At 43.5% G+C, this 14,311-nt stretch overlaps 1 protein-coding gene across 1 annotated transcript; it reads right to left on the bottom strand.

The window, feature by feature from the left end:
* Positions 1–1,802: 1,802 nt before the first annotated feature.
* Positions 1,803–4,426, bottom strand: ADSS (adenylosuccinate synthase). Its single transcript, XM_087395779.1, has 4 exons — positions 3,898–4,426; positions 3,107–3,799; positions 2,673–2,984; positions 1,803–2,157 (listed from the first exon to the last, which is right to left on the bottom strand). The coding sequence occupies exons 1-4, from the start codon at positions 4,357–4,359 to the stop codon at positions 1,984–1,986; spliced, it is 1,641 nt and encodes a 546-aa protein (XP_087251905.1). The 5' UTR covers positions 4,360–4,426; the 3' UTR covers positions 1,803–1,983.
* Positions 4,427–14,311: the final 9,885 nt, after the last annotated feature.

Below are 14,311 nucleotides of genomic sequence, written 5' to 3'. Positions count from 1 at the left end.
ACAATACCAGCAGGCCGCAACTTGGTTATGCACAATGTGATCTCTTGCAATTATCCGCTCCAAGGTGGCTGTAGCAAGCAAGCCTCTATACTCTAACAGCATTATGGGTTCAAGTACACGCCATGGCTTGATAATGTCTATGACATCCCCTTTTGCAATTGCTAGAACTTGGGAAAATGCAAAGCCTCTGCTAGGAATGAGACGCATGTCAGCTCTGAAACTACTCCAATGCTATGGAATCTATGTTGAACCGGAGCTCTACTTAACTGTCAAGACTAATCCCATGGTAGGACCTAGTCCTGCTAAACAGACACCTCCCGTTGTTCTACTGTGTGGGTCCGGCTGAAACTAGGTAGCCAACTGCTCTACCAAAACTTGCACTAACCCGACTGAGGAACTGAGATGCATGGCTCCCGATTGACTGCTAGCATGGAACTGAGGTAGCAAGCCCACCCGGATGTCCCTCATTGTCGAATTTTCGCCTCTAGTGTGATGAAAACATGATACCTACCTAGATCTAAAGGCACTTTTTTATGTTTGTCAGGTGATCTGGTCCTAACCGCTACTGAAGTGAGCTTCTGATGAACTCTACCGGTGTAGACCCGAACTCCAAAAACCCAGCCAGCCGGAGCTTCCAGACTCTAAAAAGGCTCCTCAAGAGAGGGGAGCCCTTCCCTGTGAGGGGAGCTGGTGAAAACCTTGTGAGATTGGCTAGGACCTCCTGCAGAGTGCTCAGGTAAGTGCCTCTCTTTGCTACCCAGTTTGTGTTGCTCTTTCTACTATCCGCCTGGGTGGGAATAGCTGACCACTTGCAAGAACGAATATTGCTACTGTGTTCTCCACCTAGGGCTGGGAGCATCTGACTGCCCCACTGTTGAAGAGTCCCCCTGCTTCTTCCTGCTGGTGAAGCTAGTTTGGAAAAGATCGAGTTCAAATACTTCTTGCTGAGGCAGACTTGGGCTCTTGACCCTTGTTCATGAGCTCAAAATTGAGCGAACTGGTAAGCAATGTCCAAACACAGGCCATGAAGGAACTTCATGGTCTTATCCCATTCCTCTTTTGTAGCTGAATTAACCGACTGGGACAAGTCAAAAGCTGTCTCTCCAACCAGTCCAAGTGCTATGATGGAAGGAAGCCCCTATTTTGTTCAGTCAAACCATTTTTTAACTCAAAATGCCATGGCATTGATAACTAAAGGGAACTTCCAAACAATGAAGATACATTCATAAGACATAAAAGGAAGCAAGACAGTATAAGAAAAGAACATTCCACGTCCTCCACATCACATAAACAACACCCAAATACTATCTTCAAAACTGCACTGAGCATAATACTTTCAAATGTATTGTACCTGCCAGTTATCAAAAACATAAGAGCCAAGCAGTCTACTTTGTAGATATATGATAAGATTATATTTCGCAAAAATTAACCAAAGGATACCAACGATAATAGAATTGCACTTACAAAATAACTCAGACGTATTGCACCTGCCATTTATAAAAAACATAAGAACCAAGCAGTCTACTTTGTAGCTATATGACAAGAATAAATTTCCTGATATTAATACAAGATACCAACAGCCTGAGAGGACAAGAAAAAAAATACAGGAAAGCTTGAGACGACAAGAAAAAAAATACAGGAAGAGCACTCCACAGCCTGCACTTTGTGTGGAAACACCCAAAAATGTCACACAAAAAAAGCACACGTTGAAATTAATTTTTAAAAAACCACCATCCACTCCATTCCTAAGACCCACATCTGCCTGTAACTACAGAAAAACAGTTGAAAGAGAGGCCAAAGCAGAAATCTTAAATTTTAACAAAAGGGATCAGGCCAATTAAATGTGATGAGAATTGAATGTCATTTAACCATTCATATCCACTTTTTCCGCTACACAAGAATATGTTCAGTACATATGTCTTGTGCCTCTCAGTAACATGCTCTGTGTCTATCTCCATAATTCGTTCAAAAAGCAGCTATTTACTACTCTTTAACAATCATTGCGTCCCTTCCAGGACCAACACCAATGAAGCGAATGGGCACCCCAACAAGACTCTCTACTCTCTCAACATAAGATTTAGCTGCTGCTGGAAGGTCTTCATACTTCCTCATGGAGGAAATATCAACTTGCCATCCAGGAAGGTCTTCATACACAACCTGCATGTTATAAAGAAGGTGTATCTGTTACATATCAACACATTCTCCAAACAAGGTGGTCTCAAAATCGTAAGACTCATGATAGCACGAAGCATATGAAGGTAGACACACAATCACTATATCAATGAAAAGCCTAGGCTTCTTCCTTGGCACAGTACGTCGACCACCAACAAAGCACATCCTTTTCATAGCTTATAAAAGAGTACACTGATGAGCCATTAACACATTCACTTCGCCATGCATTCTGTAGCCTAAATGACATGACATCCCTACTTCTTACACTCCCCAAGGTTAACAAAGGCCATGCCAGACTCAGCTCAAGTTAATCAAATGCAATCCATAGAAGCTTGTTGAGCCACGGCCATTGTAACGTGTACTTATATTGCTTTCTGCAAGCTCACTCCAATTTGCTCGGAAAAATAAATAAATGAGATCGTGCCTTGCCATGCATTAAAAACAAAACTTTGCCCACAAACGGAATTCAAAATGAGCCAACAAGCCCAACAATAGCATACCTGAACTTCTCCAAGGGTCTCCAAATCAGCAGGGAAACAGTGTAACATTGTCCCATCCTTGGCCTTGTATCCTACGCCAAGCTTTAAGGTTGGCAAACTGGATAATACGTCCAGTTTCGTCATATTGAGGTATGAAAAACCATTAATCTGGCAAGAATAGTTAAGAGCAACTATATCCAGCCATCCACAGCGACGAGGCCTCCCTGTCGTGGTACCATACTCATTACCAGAAGCACGAACACTCTCCCCAAGTTGGCCGAAAATTTCAGTCGGGTATGGCCCTGCGCCTACCCTTGTCGAATATGCTTTTACCTGCAGTTCAGCGAAGCTGAAATTTGAATGTCGATTGAGCTACTTCAAAATTAAAGGTCTTTTATAGAACATTGTCTTTGTCCCGTTCAGAAAATCATCTCCAATGTTAGAAAATCGCTTACCACTCCAACTAGATCGCCAAGCACTTTAGGGGCGATACCTAAGCCTGTGCAAATTCCCCCTGCTGATGGATTAGACGATGTCACGTAAGGGTAAGTGCCGAAATCCACATCCAGCATTGTGGCCTGGCCACCCTCCACTAACACTCTTTTCTTCTGACGGTAAGCTTCATTGACATACTGCACAGTATCTGTGATAAAGGGCTCCAGACGTTCGGCAAATGCCTTGTATCGCTCCAACTCTGCATCGATCAGTTTCTCGTCATTGTCAAAACTTTGAAATCGAGAAGATGCATCCCAGAAAAGGTTTGCCAACTTGTCCCTAAATGTATCCATATGTCTCAAGTCACTCACTCTCAGACCATTCCGGATAGCTTTGCTTCCATAGCACGGACCAATGCCACGCTTGGTCGTTCCAATCATAGAACCTTTAAGTTCTGCTTCCCTCAATCCATCAACTGTTTGATGCAAATCAAACAGCAAATGGGCACGGTCAGAGATCAGAAGTCTGCCTTTACAATCAACACCACTGGACTCAAGCCTGTCTACCTCTTCGAAGAAACTCGGCAGATGCACAACCACTCCATTGCCAATGACACATATAGCGTTCTCATTGAGTATTCCGGATGGCACCAGATGAAGGGCGAATTTCTTGCCCTGGCTGTTGTAGATAGTGTGCCCTGCATTTGATCCTCCCTGACGATCCAAGCACTCAGTGAGAAGCATTCCTACAACCCAGAAGACAGGATACCCTCACAAGAAGGAAACAATGTCCAAGTGAGACGCTTTCTTACCTGACACCTGGCTACAACGTCGTAGCGTTCTGCCAGTATATCGACGAGTTTTCCCTTCCCTTCATCACCCCACTGAGTCCCAAGAACCGCACAAACTTGGCTTAACGAGCTGTACGCGTCTCCCGTGCTGACCTGCTTTTCAGCAACGGCTTCAGAGCTAGCAACGCTCGCTCGGCATTCGAATCCATTTCTCCTTGGAAGCTGCTTGCGGAGAGATTGCAAAAGGTACCAAGACCCATCCGGGACTTTCAGGTCCCCGCCTAGGAATTTCTTCCCCTGCTCACCAGACACACCGAAGCTGCAGATGGAGGAAGCCCTAGGGGTGAAACAAGAGGAAGGGAGGGAGGAAGCACGCAAAGATTCATCAGAAGAAGCGAGGGATGTGGTGGAGGAGCAAGCTTGGAAGGGCTGGGAAGGCAAATGGGGCAGAACCTCGCCCAGGCCACAGCTCAAAGACGCCATAGCTGTGCTCTGTAGAGAGGCAAAACAAGCTCAAAAGAAGAAGAAGGAGAAAATGGTGGCAGAGACAAAGCACACCCTTGGGTATCAATCACCTCACTTGGGTCAAGTCACCTGTCCTTCCACTCTCTCTCATCATCATCATCATCATCATCATCATCCTAGTGAACTTGTGAGATCGTATGCTCGATCCCCCGGTTTGCCTCTCAGATCACCTCCTCAACATCCTACCCAACTCAGTGCACTTGTCAGACGATCTACCTAGCCATTAACAATGTAGTGGTTGTGCATAACATATACATATATGATGTGTGTGTGTCTGTGCACGCGCGCACATGCGTGCGTGCGTGTGTGCATAATTTTTCAGTAATTCATTTGTTGGGACGATGACCTTTTCTATTTAAAAGTGCCTTTGCAATAGGAGAGTGTTTGGGGAGTGTTTGTGACATAGGAAAGAGTTTTGAGAGGAATCCAAGCTAAGCTAAGCTTGACCATTAACACAAATGAACCTAGATAATGGCAAAAACCATGGTTATTAAACTTGTAAATAAACTAATAAGACTTGTAATTGTAGTATGATAAAGAACACTAATTGCCTCAAAAAGCATTCTAAGCCAAAATTGCTAGTAGCTTAAATGCTTATATTTAAGCAAATGGGTAGGCAATAGGCATCACCAATGAACAAATAAGCTTTGAGTAAGAGGTTTTTCTTTATTAGCATTGGCTCTCCTAGAGACAATGCTTTAGGATTGAGTTGAGTGGGAATTTTGTGATTATTCTTAGTTTTTTAGGAATTTCTAAAATTCTTAACCTCTACTTTTAGATGGCTGTTGGCTTTTCAGCTTTTAGCTTGTGTGTGGCTGTAGGCTTTTCAGCTTTTAGCTTGCCTCCAACATGGCTATAAATCAATTGAAAGGCCTTTATGCCTGCCAATGAAGAGATTGTCGTCTATTGGATCTGTTTATAAAAATAAAGCCAAAACCCCCCCCAGAAAGTTGACATCAAAACTTTGTAGGTATCATTCGTAAAACCTTCAAGGAAAAATAACGCCGATTTACCTTTCAACTTTAAATTATAGTCTTTTAATAAAAAAGGCAGTGGCTTTGTAGTCAGTGTGAGAGTATGCAAAATAACTATAGAACCTTGTCAAAGCCTAATGGATCTTGTGAGTCCTCAAAGCGTTTCTTTTTTATTATTTCTTATTAAACAATCAACAGCATCTAAAGACTCATAAAACCCACAAGTTGGAGCCAAGTGCTTTTGTGCATACATGCACCCTTGTTTATTTGAGCAAAAGCTTAGGAAAATGAGGTGGTCAATTTATGAGGAAAAATGAGGTTAATATAACCCTCCCCTAGGTCTTAAGTAATGGTGATGAAGTCACCACCCCTTAGCTTGTTCTCATTTGGTTAAGGACCATGATGATGCAAGACTGTAAGCAAAGTTGTTGGACTCGTTTTGGTTATGTCCCAAACCTTTGAGAGGACTCTTATTGTGGTTAAGCTTACAGTGCATGGTAACGTACTAAAAATGGCACATCATCCTACCACACACTATAAGCTTTACCACACATTATCGTCCCTTGCCTTCTTGAAGGGTTGGGATGATAGCCGAGACTAAGAACAAACCTCCTTGCTCTATTGCCTTGCCTCACCATGGTCCTCAAACATGTGCACAAATACATGTGCGTGTGTGCCAGCATATGTGTGTGTGCAGTTATGACTAAAAAAATGTAAATTGTGTGGAAATCATGTAATGTAGTGAGTGAATACACACTCCTTGTGTCTTTTTGCAATGCCAACTTTTCTATGTTGGTTAAATGGAAAAGGTCAAGTGAAAAGTGGGTATAATTGAGTGGATAAATTAATTCAATTGATATGAGGATTTTAGAGTGAAAGTAGAATGTACAAGGTCGTGCCACAAACTCATGAGATAAAAGATTAAAGATTCAAAGAGTGTATAATTCATCGTAAAGGCTTGGATGGCTCCCACAAACAAATCCAAGCGAATCAAAACATATTGAGCATCAAATGGTAGTCCAACTACCCCATCACAATCTACCCTCAAAAGGCACTAACACATGTAGAAGCATTTTGCTCTTTTGACCACCTTCAGATACTTAACTACCAAGTAGGGGCAGGCACTACCGTAATGTGTCTCATCTTTATATCTCTCAATTGAGATTATTCTATTAGCTATTAGAGCCACATAGTTGAAAAATTTTGTCCTTGCCAAATCTTCATGATAAGAATGCAAAGTTTAAGTAGGCTAGTTGTGTTTGTATATGGCATTAAAGAATACGTCACTTTCACATCACTCCATAAAAAGTAACAATCAACATGAATGTTCTTTCCATAAGTATTCTAATCAAATAAAGATTTTTTGTTAGTTTAAGATTTGCAAAGCTCTAGTTTAAGAAAAGTTCTTTAAGAAAAAAAAAAAACTCACCCACCCAACTCACACACACGGTTGAGGCTATCGAAGGGCAGTTGCCTTGCCTCTACCCCATATGGGGATCGAACAAGGGTTGCCTGACAAAATATGAAGAGGGGAGAGGAGAAGAGTGGAGATGAGGAGAGAGGGCACAGCTAGAGAGCACACCACAAATGACTAACTGTACACTAGAATTAGTTGAAAAAATAGAATATATACAAACCCTTTTAGGGTTAGGGTTAGGGGATCTAACCCTTTCCTTTATAGCACTCTATAAGGTTAGTGCTATGCACATATGATCACGTGATGGTGCTATGCACACATGATCACATGATGTTGAGCGTGAACTCTCAACACCTTCCCTCAAGATCAACATCATGAAGTAGGCCTTCCCTCAAGATGATGATTCTGGGGAATCGAAGAAGGACTGAGCATTACATTCCATCACACCCCTTTAATGGGAATGTCCTTCCTCTGCATCAAACCAAGAGCTAGTCGGTGTTTCTCGAATAGCTCTTTACCGAGTGGTTTGGTAAAGATGTCTGCAACATTTTCTTTGCTATCACAATGCTGCAGTGTGATGTCACCAAGTAACACTCTTTCTCTGATGAAGTGCTCTCTGACATCAATGTGCTTTGTTCTGGAGTGATATACTGGATTTTTGGCCAATGCTTGAGCCGATTGATTATCACAGTATATTGTTGTTGGCTTTGATTCATCAAAGTAATCTGTTTCTGACAATAGTCTTCTGAGCCATATAGCCTCACATGCACCTGTAGTGAGTGCTCTATATTCTGCTTCAGTTGAAGACAAAGAAACAGTTGGCTGTTTGTTTGACAACCATGATATAGCACCTTGACCAAGGAAAAATGCATATCCCTGTGTCGATCTCCTGGTCTCATGATCTCCAGCATAGTCACTATCACAGTATCCATGCAACCGTGGATGACTTCCTCTGTATTCTATCCCAAATTGTCTTGTACCTCTGATGTATCTCAAGACTCTTTTGGCTGCATTCCAGTGAGACTGTTTTGGATTTGCCATAAACTGTGCTAGTGAGCTTACTGCATAACAAATATCTGGCCGTGTGATTGTCAGATATATAAGAGATCCAATGAGTTGCATGTAGTATCTGTCATTGACTGTAGGCTTTTCTGAATCTTTAGTAAGTTTCAAACTCTGTTCCATGGGAGTGGCTGCAATCTTGCAATCTGCCATATGAAACTTCTTCAGGAGACTGTCAACATATTTGAGCTGACTCATGAATGTGCTATCTGAATCTCTCCAGAACTCAATTCCAAGACAATAGTGCATAAGTCCAAGATCTTTCATGTCGAACTCTGCAGATAAGTCTTGTTTTAATTTTCTGATGAAGCTATCCTTGCTTCCTGTCACAATCAGATCATCTACGTACAAAAGTGCAATAGTAATATCTTCCCCTTGAACTTTGTAGTAGAGAGTATGATCTGCATTGGACTTCATGTATCCCAGATCAGCAAAATACTTGTCAATTCTGCTGTACCAACTTCTGGGTGCTTGCTTTAAGCCATAGAGACTTTTCTTGAGATGGCAAACCTTGTTCTCTTGTCCTGGTTCAACATAACCGGCTGGTTGTTGCATGTAGACTTCCTCGTCTAGATAACCATTGAGAAATGCATTCTTGACATCGAGTTGATACACATTCCATTTACTGAGTGTCGCTAGTGATATCAAGAACCGTATGGAATCCATCTTTGCTACGGGAGCATAAGTCTCATCATAATCTTGACCATATTGTTGTGCAAATCCTTTTGCAACTAATCTGGCTTTGTATCTCTGAATACTGCCATCTGGATTGTACTTCACTTTGTATACCCATTTGTTGGCTATGGCCTTCTTTCCTAGTGGAAGGTCGCATAATTCCCAAGTGTTATTTTTATACAAAGCATCCATTTCTTCATTCATTGCAGTTTGCCATTCTGGCTTATCTACTGCGTCTTCGAAGTACACTGGCTCTTCTGTAGCCATGATGGTAGTCATAAGAGCATAGTTGGTGGTTTCCACCTGAATTGCTTTGCCTTTCTGAGCATATGTCAATCTGGCTGGTGGTCTGCTTTCCCTAGTAGACCGTCTGAGCTGCTGTGACGCTGATTGGGGTGTTGTTGGCAATTCTTGCTCTTCTTCATCAACCTGTTCTGTAGATGACTGTGAAGTCGATGCTTCTATCTCCTGTGTAGGTGAGGTTTTCCATTCTGATTCCTCATCGAAGATTACATCTCTGGAGATAATGACTTTGCGGTTGATGGGATCATACAATTTGTATGCTTTGCTTTCTTCACTGTAGCCAACCATGATGCATTTGCGTGACTTCGCATCCAATTTCCTGCGATGATCATCATGTATGTGAGCATATGCTATGCAACCAAATATGCGGAGATGCCCAATGCGTGGCTTGTGTCCAGTGAATGCTTCATAAGGAGTCATACCTTGTATCGGTTCGGTAGGAAGCCGATTAAGCAAGTAGTTAGCTGTAGCTATTGCTTCTGCCCAATACTGATTCGGAAGATGCTTTTCACTAAGCATTGCTCTAGCACTATCTGCTAAAGTCCCATTCTTCCTTTCAGCTATTGCATTTTGCTGAGGAGTATCTGCACATGTGAATTGTCTTCGAATGCCGTGAGTTTTGCAAAAGTTCATGAAGGCTGAAGACATGTATTCACCTCCTCTGTCTGATCTCATGACCTTGATCTTTCTGCCTGTTTGGTTTTCTACCATGGCTTTAAATTCTTGAAATCTGGCAAACACTTCAGATTTCTCTTTCAAAAAATAGACCCAACAATATCTGCTGTAGTCATCGATGAAGGTCAAGTAATAAAGTGAACCATTGATGCTGCGGGTCTGGGCATAACCCCATACATCTGTATGAATTAAATCAAGAATACCTCGTGCACGAGAGGTACTTCTGACAAAGTTGGTTCGCTTTTGTTTGCCGAAGCAGCATGCTTCACAAACTTTTCCAAGAAACTGTAGCTTCGGAATCCCAATTGCCATATTTTGATTCCTGAGATCTAACAAGTACTTGAAGTTGACATGACCATATCTCTTCTGCCATTTTGCAGATAGTGGCATCTGTTGCATTTGAGCTGACATGGCATGCTTATCTGGTACTGTAGCTAGCATCCTGTATAAGCATCCTTCCTTGACACCTTTTGCTACTAGCTGACCTCTTTTGGATTTGTCTCTGATAGTGCATTCATCACCGTCGAAGATGACTTTGTAGTTGTGTTCCGTCATTTGACCTACTGACAAAAGGTTCTTGCTGAGCTTCGGAACATAGAGCACATCTTTGACTAATCCTTTTGTATCAGTGAAATTGTTCATAGGGATAACACCTGTCCCTTGAACCGGATTCGGTGTATTGTCTGCTGTGTAGATGACATTCTTTTGACCTTCTAATGGCTTCATTTCTGTGAACCATTCCTGATGATTTGTCATATGAGATGATGCACCGCTGTCGATGTACCAAGGATCCTGTTCCACTTGGTCGACTTGATAGCTGAAATCCTCTTTGGGATTGAAATCAGTGTCTAGGTGCATTGTATCAGTCTGATGCAATTCCTCACTTGCAAGAAACATATTGCCATGTTCATTTGCAAAATGACTATGACTAGAATGTCCACCACGATGATTTCCTCTTCCTCGGGAATTCCCTGGATTGACCGCCTTGGTCATACTGCTTCTTGCGGCAATCTCTTTCATAGTGTCCAAACTTGTGACAATAGTTGCATTGAATGTTTGACACATTGGTGGTGGATGCATTCCCTCGTCCTTGGAATCTTCCTCGGTTGGAATGATTTCCTCTTTGCTGATTTTGATGTTGCTGAGGATGCTGCTGATGCTGATGCTGATTCTGATTTTGATTTTGTTGATGATGATGACCACTTTTCTGATATGATCTACCTCTGTTTCTGCCTTTGCCTCTGCTTCTGTCTGAAGCTGTGAATGCCTGATCATTAGAATGACCTTTACATGCTTGAATGGCCTGAGTCCTGAGTTCTTCACCAAGTAGAACTGACTGAAGTTCTTCAAGTGTTGGAATTTGCCGTTGGATGGCAATACTCTGGACCAGATTCTCATATCCTTCTCCTAGTCCATTCAGGATTACTTGAACCATTTCTGCGGGATTCATAGTCTCTCCTGCTGCTGCAAGTTGATTGTTGTAGTCTTTGATGCGGAGTACATAAGCATGACCGGTTTCATTGCTATTGCGGAAACTCTGGTTGATCTGGTTTCTCAAGGTGAGAATCCTGGATGTGTTCTTGGACTCGTAGAGAGCTGCGAACATATCCCATGCTTCTTTTGATGTCTTGACTGTGTTGAGCTGTCCTAGCATGACATCTTGCACATTCTGCTTAATCAGGTGATAGGCATACTTGTCTTTCTTATCCCATTCTGCTTGAGCTCGGGCAATGGCAGGATCTGCTACTGGTGCGGAAACTATTTGTGTAGATGTAGATCCCGATGTAGATCCCGTTGCTGGTGCTATGACAACAGATGGAGTAGAGCTACTGGTGGCTGGATCTGCCAATGGTCTAGGTATGGATCCATCAACATACTCCCATTTGTCCTGAAGCACAAGAATGGTCTCCATTCGATATTTCCATGTACCGTAATTGGAGTTGTCTAACTTAGCAGATGCCTCCAGATTGAGGTTGCTAGTCGACATGGTGCAAACAATGTACTAAAAAAAGTGTCCTGGAAAACTCTGTATGAATCAACTGCAAATACACTAAAGATGCCAAGTGAAATCTCTGTACCGCCGGTGAAGATAGAACTGCAGTAAATAAAATCTGACCTGTGTTACAAGGCTTGTGGCAATGATGCCGGGAATAGCCAAGAGGCTTTACAAGGCTGAAAAAAATGTTGTGCACGATGCCGTGAGATAGCCAAATAGGCTTTACAATGGTGGCATGTGTGTGTGAAATCAAGTGCTATCTGCCCACTGAATCAATCTGCAATGCCTCTGAACTCTGAAGTCTACTCACTGAACTGATGAACGTAAGGTTTCAGGTAATGTAATGATGTGAAATCGGATGTGAGCATATGGACTGACTCCGAGTAGGTACTAGTCGGGAATTTCGGGCATGGCTTAGATTGGCAACTTGGGGAATTCAAAGCGTCCCCTCTATGGCGATCTAGTCTACTCTGATCTAGATCTAAACCAACCGTCGATCGATGAAAGAGCAGCAAATAATTCCTTTTCTTTTGTTCTTTTTAAGTGCTGGGTCAGATGCGTCGATGTAGAGGCAAATGTGCGTGAAGGAAGTGGTTTTGTCGGCGAGGCTCAAATGTGAGTGTAACTTGTGCCGAAATGTGCGTGTGATGTAACGAGCGCGTAGAGCACGAAAAATCGAGCGACATTCCTTTTTGGAGCACCCTCAAATTCTTCCTGGATCAAGAGATATGACTTGATCTAGGTGGAGGGGCAAAAGGAGTGCAAATGGTGCTCAATGATGATGTGTCATTGTGAGTCACATGCAGTGATGATGTGGCACTATGCTTAGCAAGAGGTGTGCCAGTGAAGCTCTGTGCTGAGGTGGCAGGAGTGTGCACATGCAGTGTGTGCACAGTGTGCCTGGCAAGGGACTGTGCCTGCAGGGGTCAGTGCTGACTGGACTGCTGAGGTGGCACAGATGATGTCAGCAGGGTGACATGGCACTGATGATGTGGCACTGATGACATGGCAGATGATGTGGCAGCTGATGTGGTAGTGATGATGTGGCAGCTGACGTGGTAGTGATGATGTGGTAGCTGACGTGGCAGTGATGATGTGGCAGCTGATGTGGCAATAATGACGTGGCAGCTGACGTGGCAGATAAGATGATGTGGCAACTGACGTGGCAGATAAGATGATGTGGCAAATGGATAAGTGCCACGTGTCAGTTGATTGACCACACCTCTGTGTGGTGACCCTTGTGATAGGGTGAGTGGATGAGTCCACGTGTCACAAGGACGACGATCGGAATCTTTGAGATTCTGACGGAATCTCAAAGATTCCGTCTTCTTCTTCGATGGAGCCGTCAATGGAGCTGGGTTGAAGGAGCCGCCGTTCGAGGCGTTGTAGAAGGCGTCGCTCAGTGTAGAGGCTGAACAGGCTTTGCTGGAGGTCCGTCGGAGATGCAAGGTAGTCGCTGGCGGTAGATTCTTCGTTGCCGCTCGGGAGTCCGTGGAAGGTGTTGCTGAAGCAGATCACGTTGCCGCTCGGGAGTCCGTGGAAGGTATTGTTGAAGCAGATCACGTTGCTGGCGTTGTCTTTGGAGCAGGTAGTAGGAGCGCTGGAGGTAGAAGGTGGTGGCAGCTCGTTTAGCTATGGCGCTGGTGGACGGGGCTTGCAGCTACGACGTCGCGTGCGGGTGTCGAAGTAGTCGTTGGAGTCATTTGCTTTGAAGATTTTCACCAAGCAGCAAGAAGCACTGAGACGGCAGCAAGAGATGAAGTTGGACGCGGAGACGAAAGTCTATCACAATTCACTAGAGGCAGAGGTCAAGGAGGCAGATGCAAGGCTAGCGACAAAGGCTGCGCTGTGGACGCAAGAGGCGGAATTGGCCAAGATACAGGCAACGAAGAACGCTGCCATTCGAGAGGCGGAGCTACAGAAGGAGGTGGAGCAGAGGCGGGTGTCGTTGGAGGCCACCTTGGCCTTGTTGGAGAAGGACGTCGCCATCTCGCTTGTAGGTGTCGCTGCTGCAGCCCACCAAGACAAGGCTCCCCTTAAAGTAGTTCGCCACCAATACAGTTCAGGATAGGACCTGCAAAGTGACTCTGTCTCTCTCTCACAGACTCTCGCAAAGTAAAGTCTCTCTCATAGTAGAAATCTCTCAGCATAGATCTCTCATGAAACTTTTCAAGAGCTCTCTCAATGAATCCTCTCACAAACTAGATCTCTCTCTCTCACTCTATGAAGGAAATTCTTCTCAATGAGAAGGAAATTTCTCTCTTTCAATGAACGGAAATCCTTCACTCAACGGAAGTGAATGGAATGAAAGACTACCTCTCAATCTCTCAATCTCACACTCTCAAGAATCACAATGTCTCAACCGAAGACAAGGGAGCTCTGATACCATGACAAAATATGAAGAGGGGAGAGGAGAAGAGTGGAGATGAGGAGAGAGGGCACAGCTAGAGAGCACACCACAAATGACTAACTGTACACTAGAATTAGTTGAAAAAATAGAATATATACAAACCCTTTTAGGGTTAGGGTTAGGGGATCTAACCCTTTCCTTTATAGCACTCTATAAGGTTAGTGCTATGCACATATGATCACGTGATGGTGCTATGCACACATGATCACATGATGTTGAGCGTGAACTCTCAACACTGCCGCCCTGGTAGGCTGGCCCCCTACCAATGGGTTGCCGCGGCTTCCTCAGTTTAAGAAAAGTTCTTTCTATAAAGCCTTTTGCTCAATTTGGTCACCTTAATAGTTTTTTTATAGTTTAAGATCTATATGCTTGGTAGACCCCTTAACTTGTATGACACC

This window comes from Dipteris shenzhenensis, chromosome 24, assembly GCF_047967505.1.
Source record: "Dipteris shenzhenensis isolate YYH24624 ecotype China chromosome 24, Dip_SZ_1.0, whole genome shotgun sequence".
NCBI classification, from domain to species: Eukaryota; Viridiplantae; Streptophyta; class Polypodiopsida; order Gleicheniales; family Dipteridaceae; genus Dipteris; species Dipteris shenzhenensis.
This window is presented reverse-complemented; position numbering and strand designations above follow the sequence as displayed.

Bases quoted from the DNA above. Each gene is read 5' to 3' on its own strand.
- ADSS (XM_087395779.1), bottom strand. From the start codon at position 4,359: ATGGCGTCTTTGAGCTGTGGCCTGGGCGAGGTTCTGCCCCATTTGCCT. The intron at 3,800-3,897 runs GTAAGAAAGCGT...TTGGATCGTCAG, and splicing joins ACGTTGTAGCCAGGTGTCAG to GGAGGATCAAATGCAGGGCA. The intron at 2,158-2,672 runs GTATGCTATTGT...TATAACATGCAG, and splicing joins AGACCCTTGGAGAAGTTCAG to GTTGTGTATGAAGACCTTCC.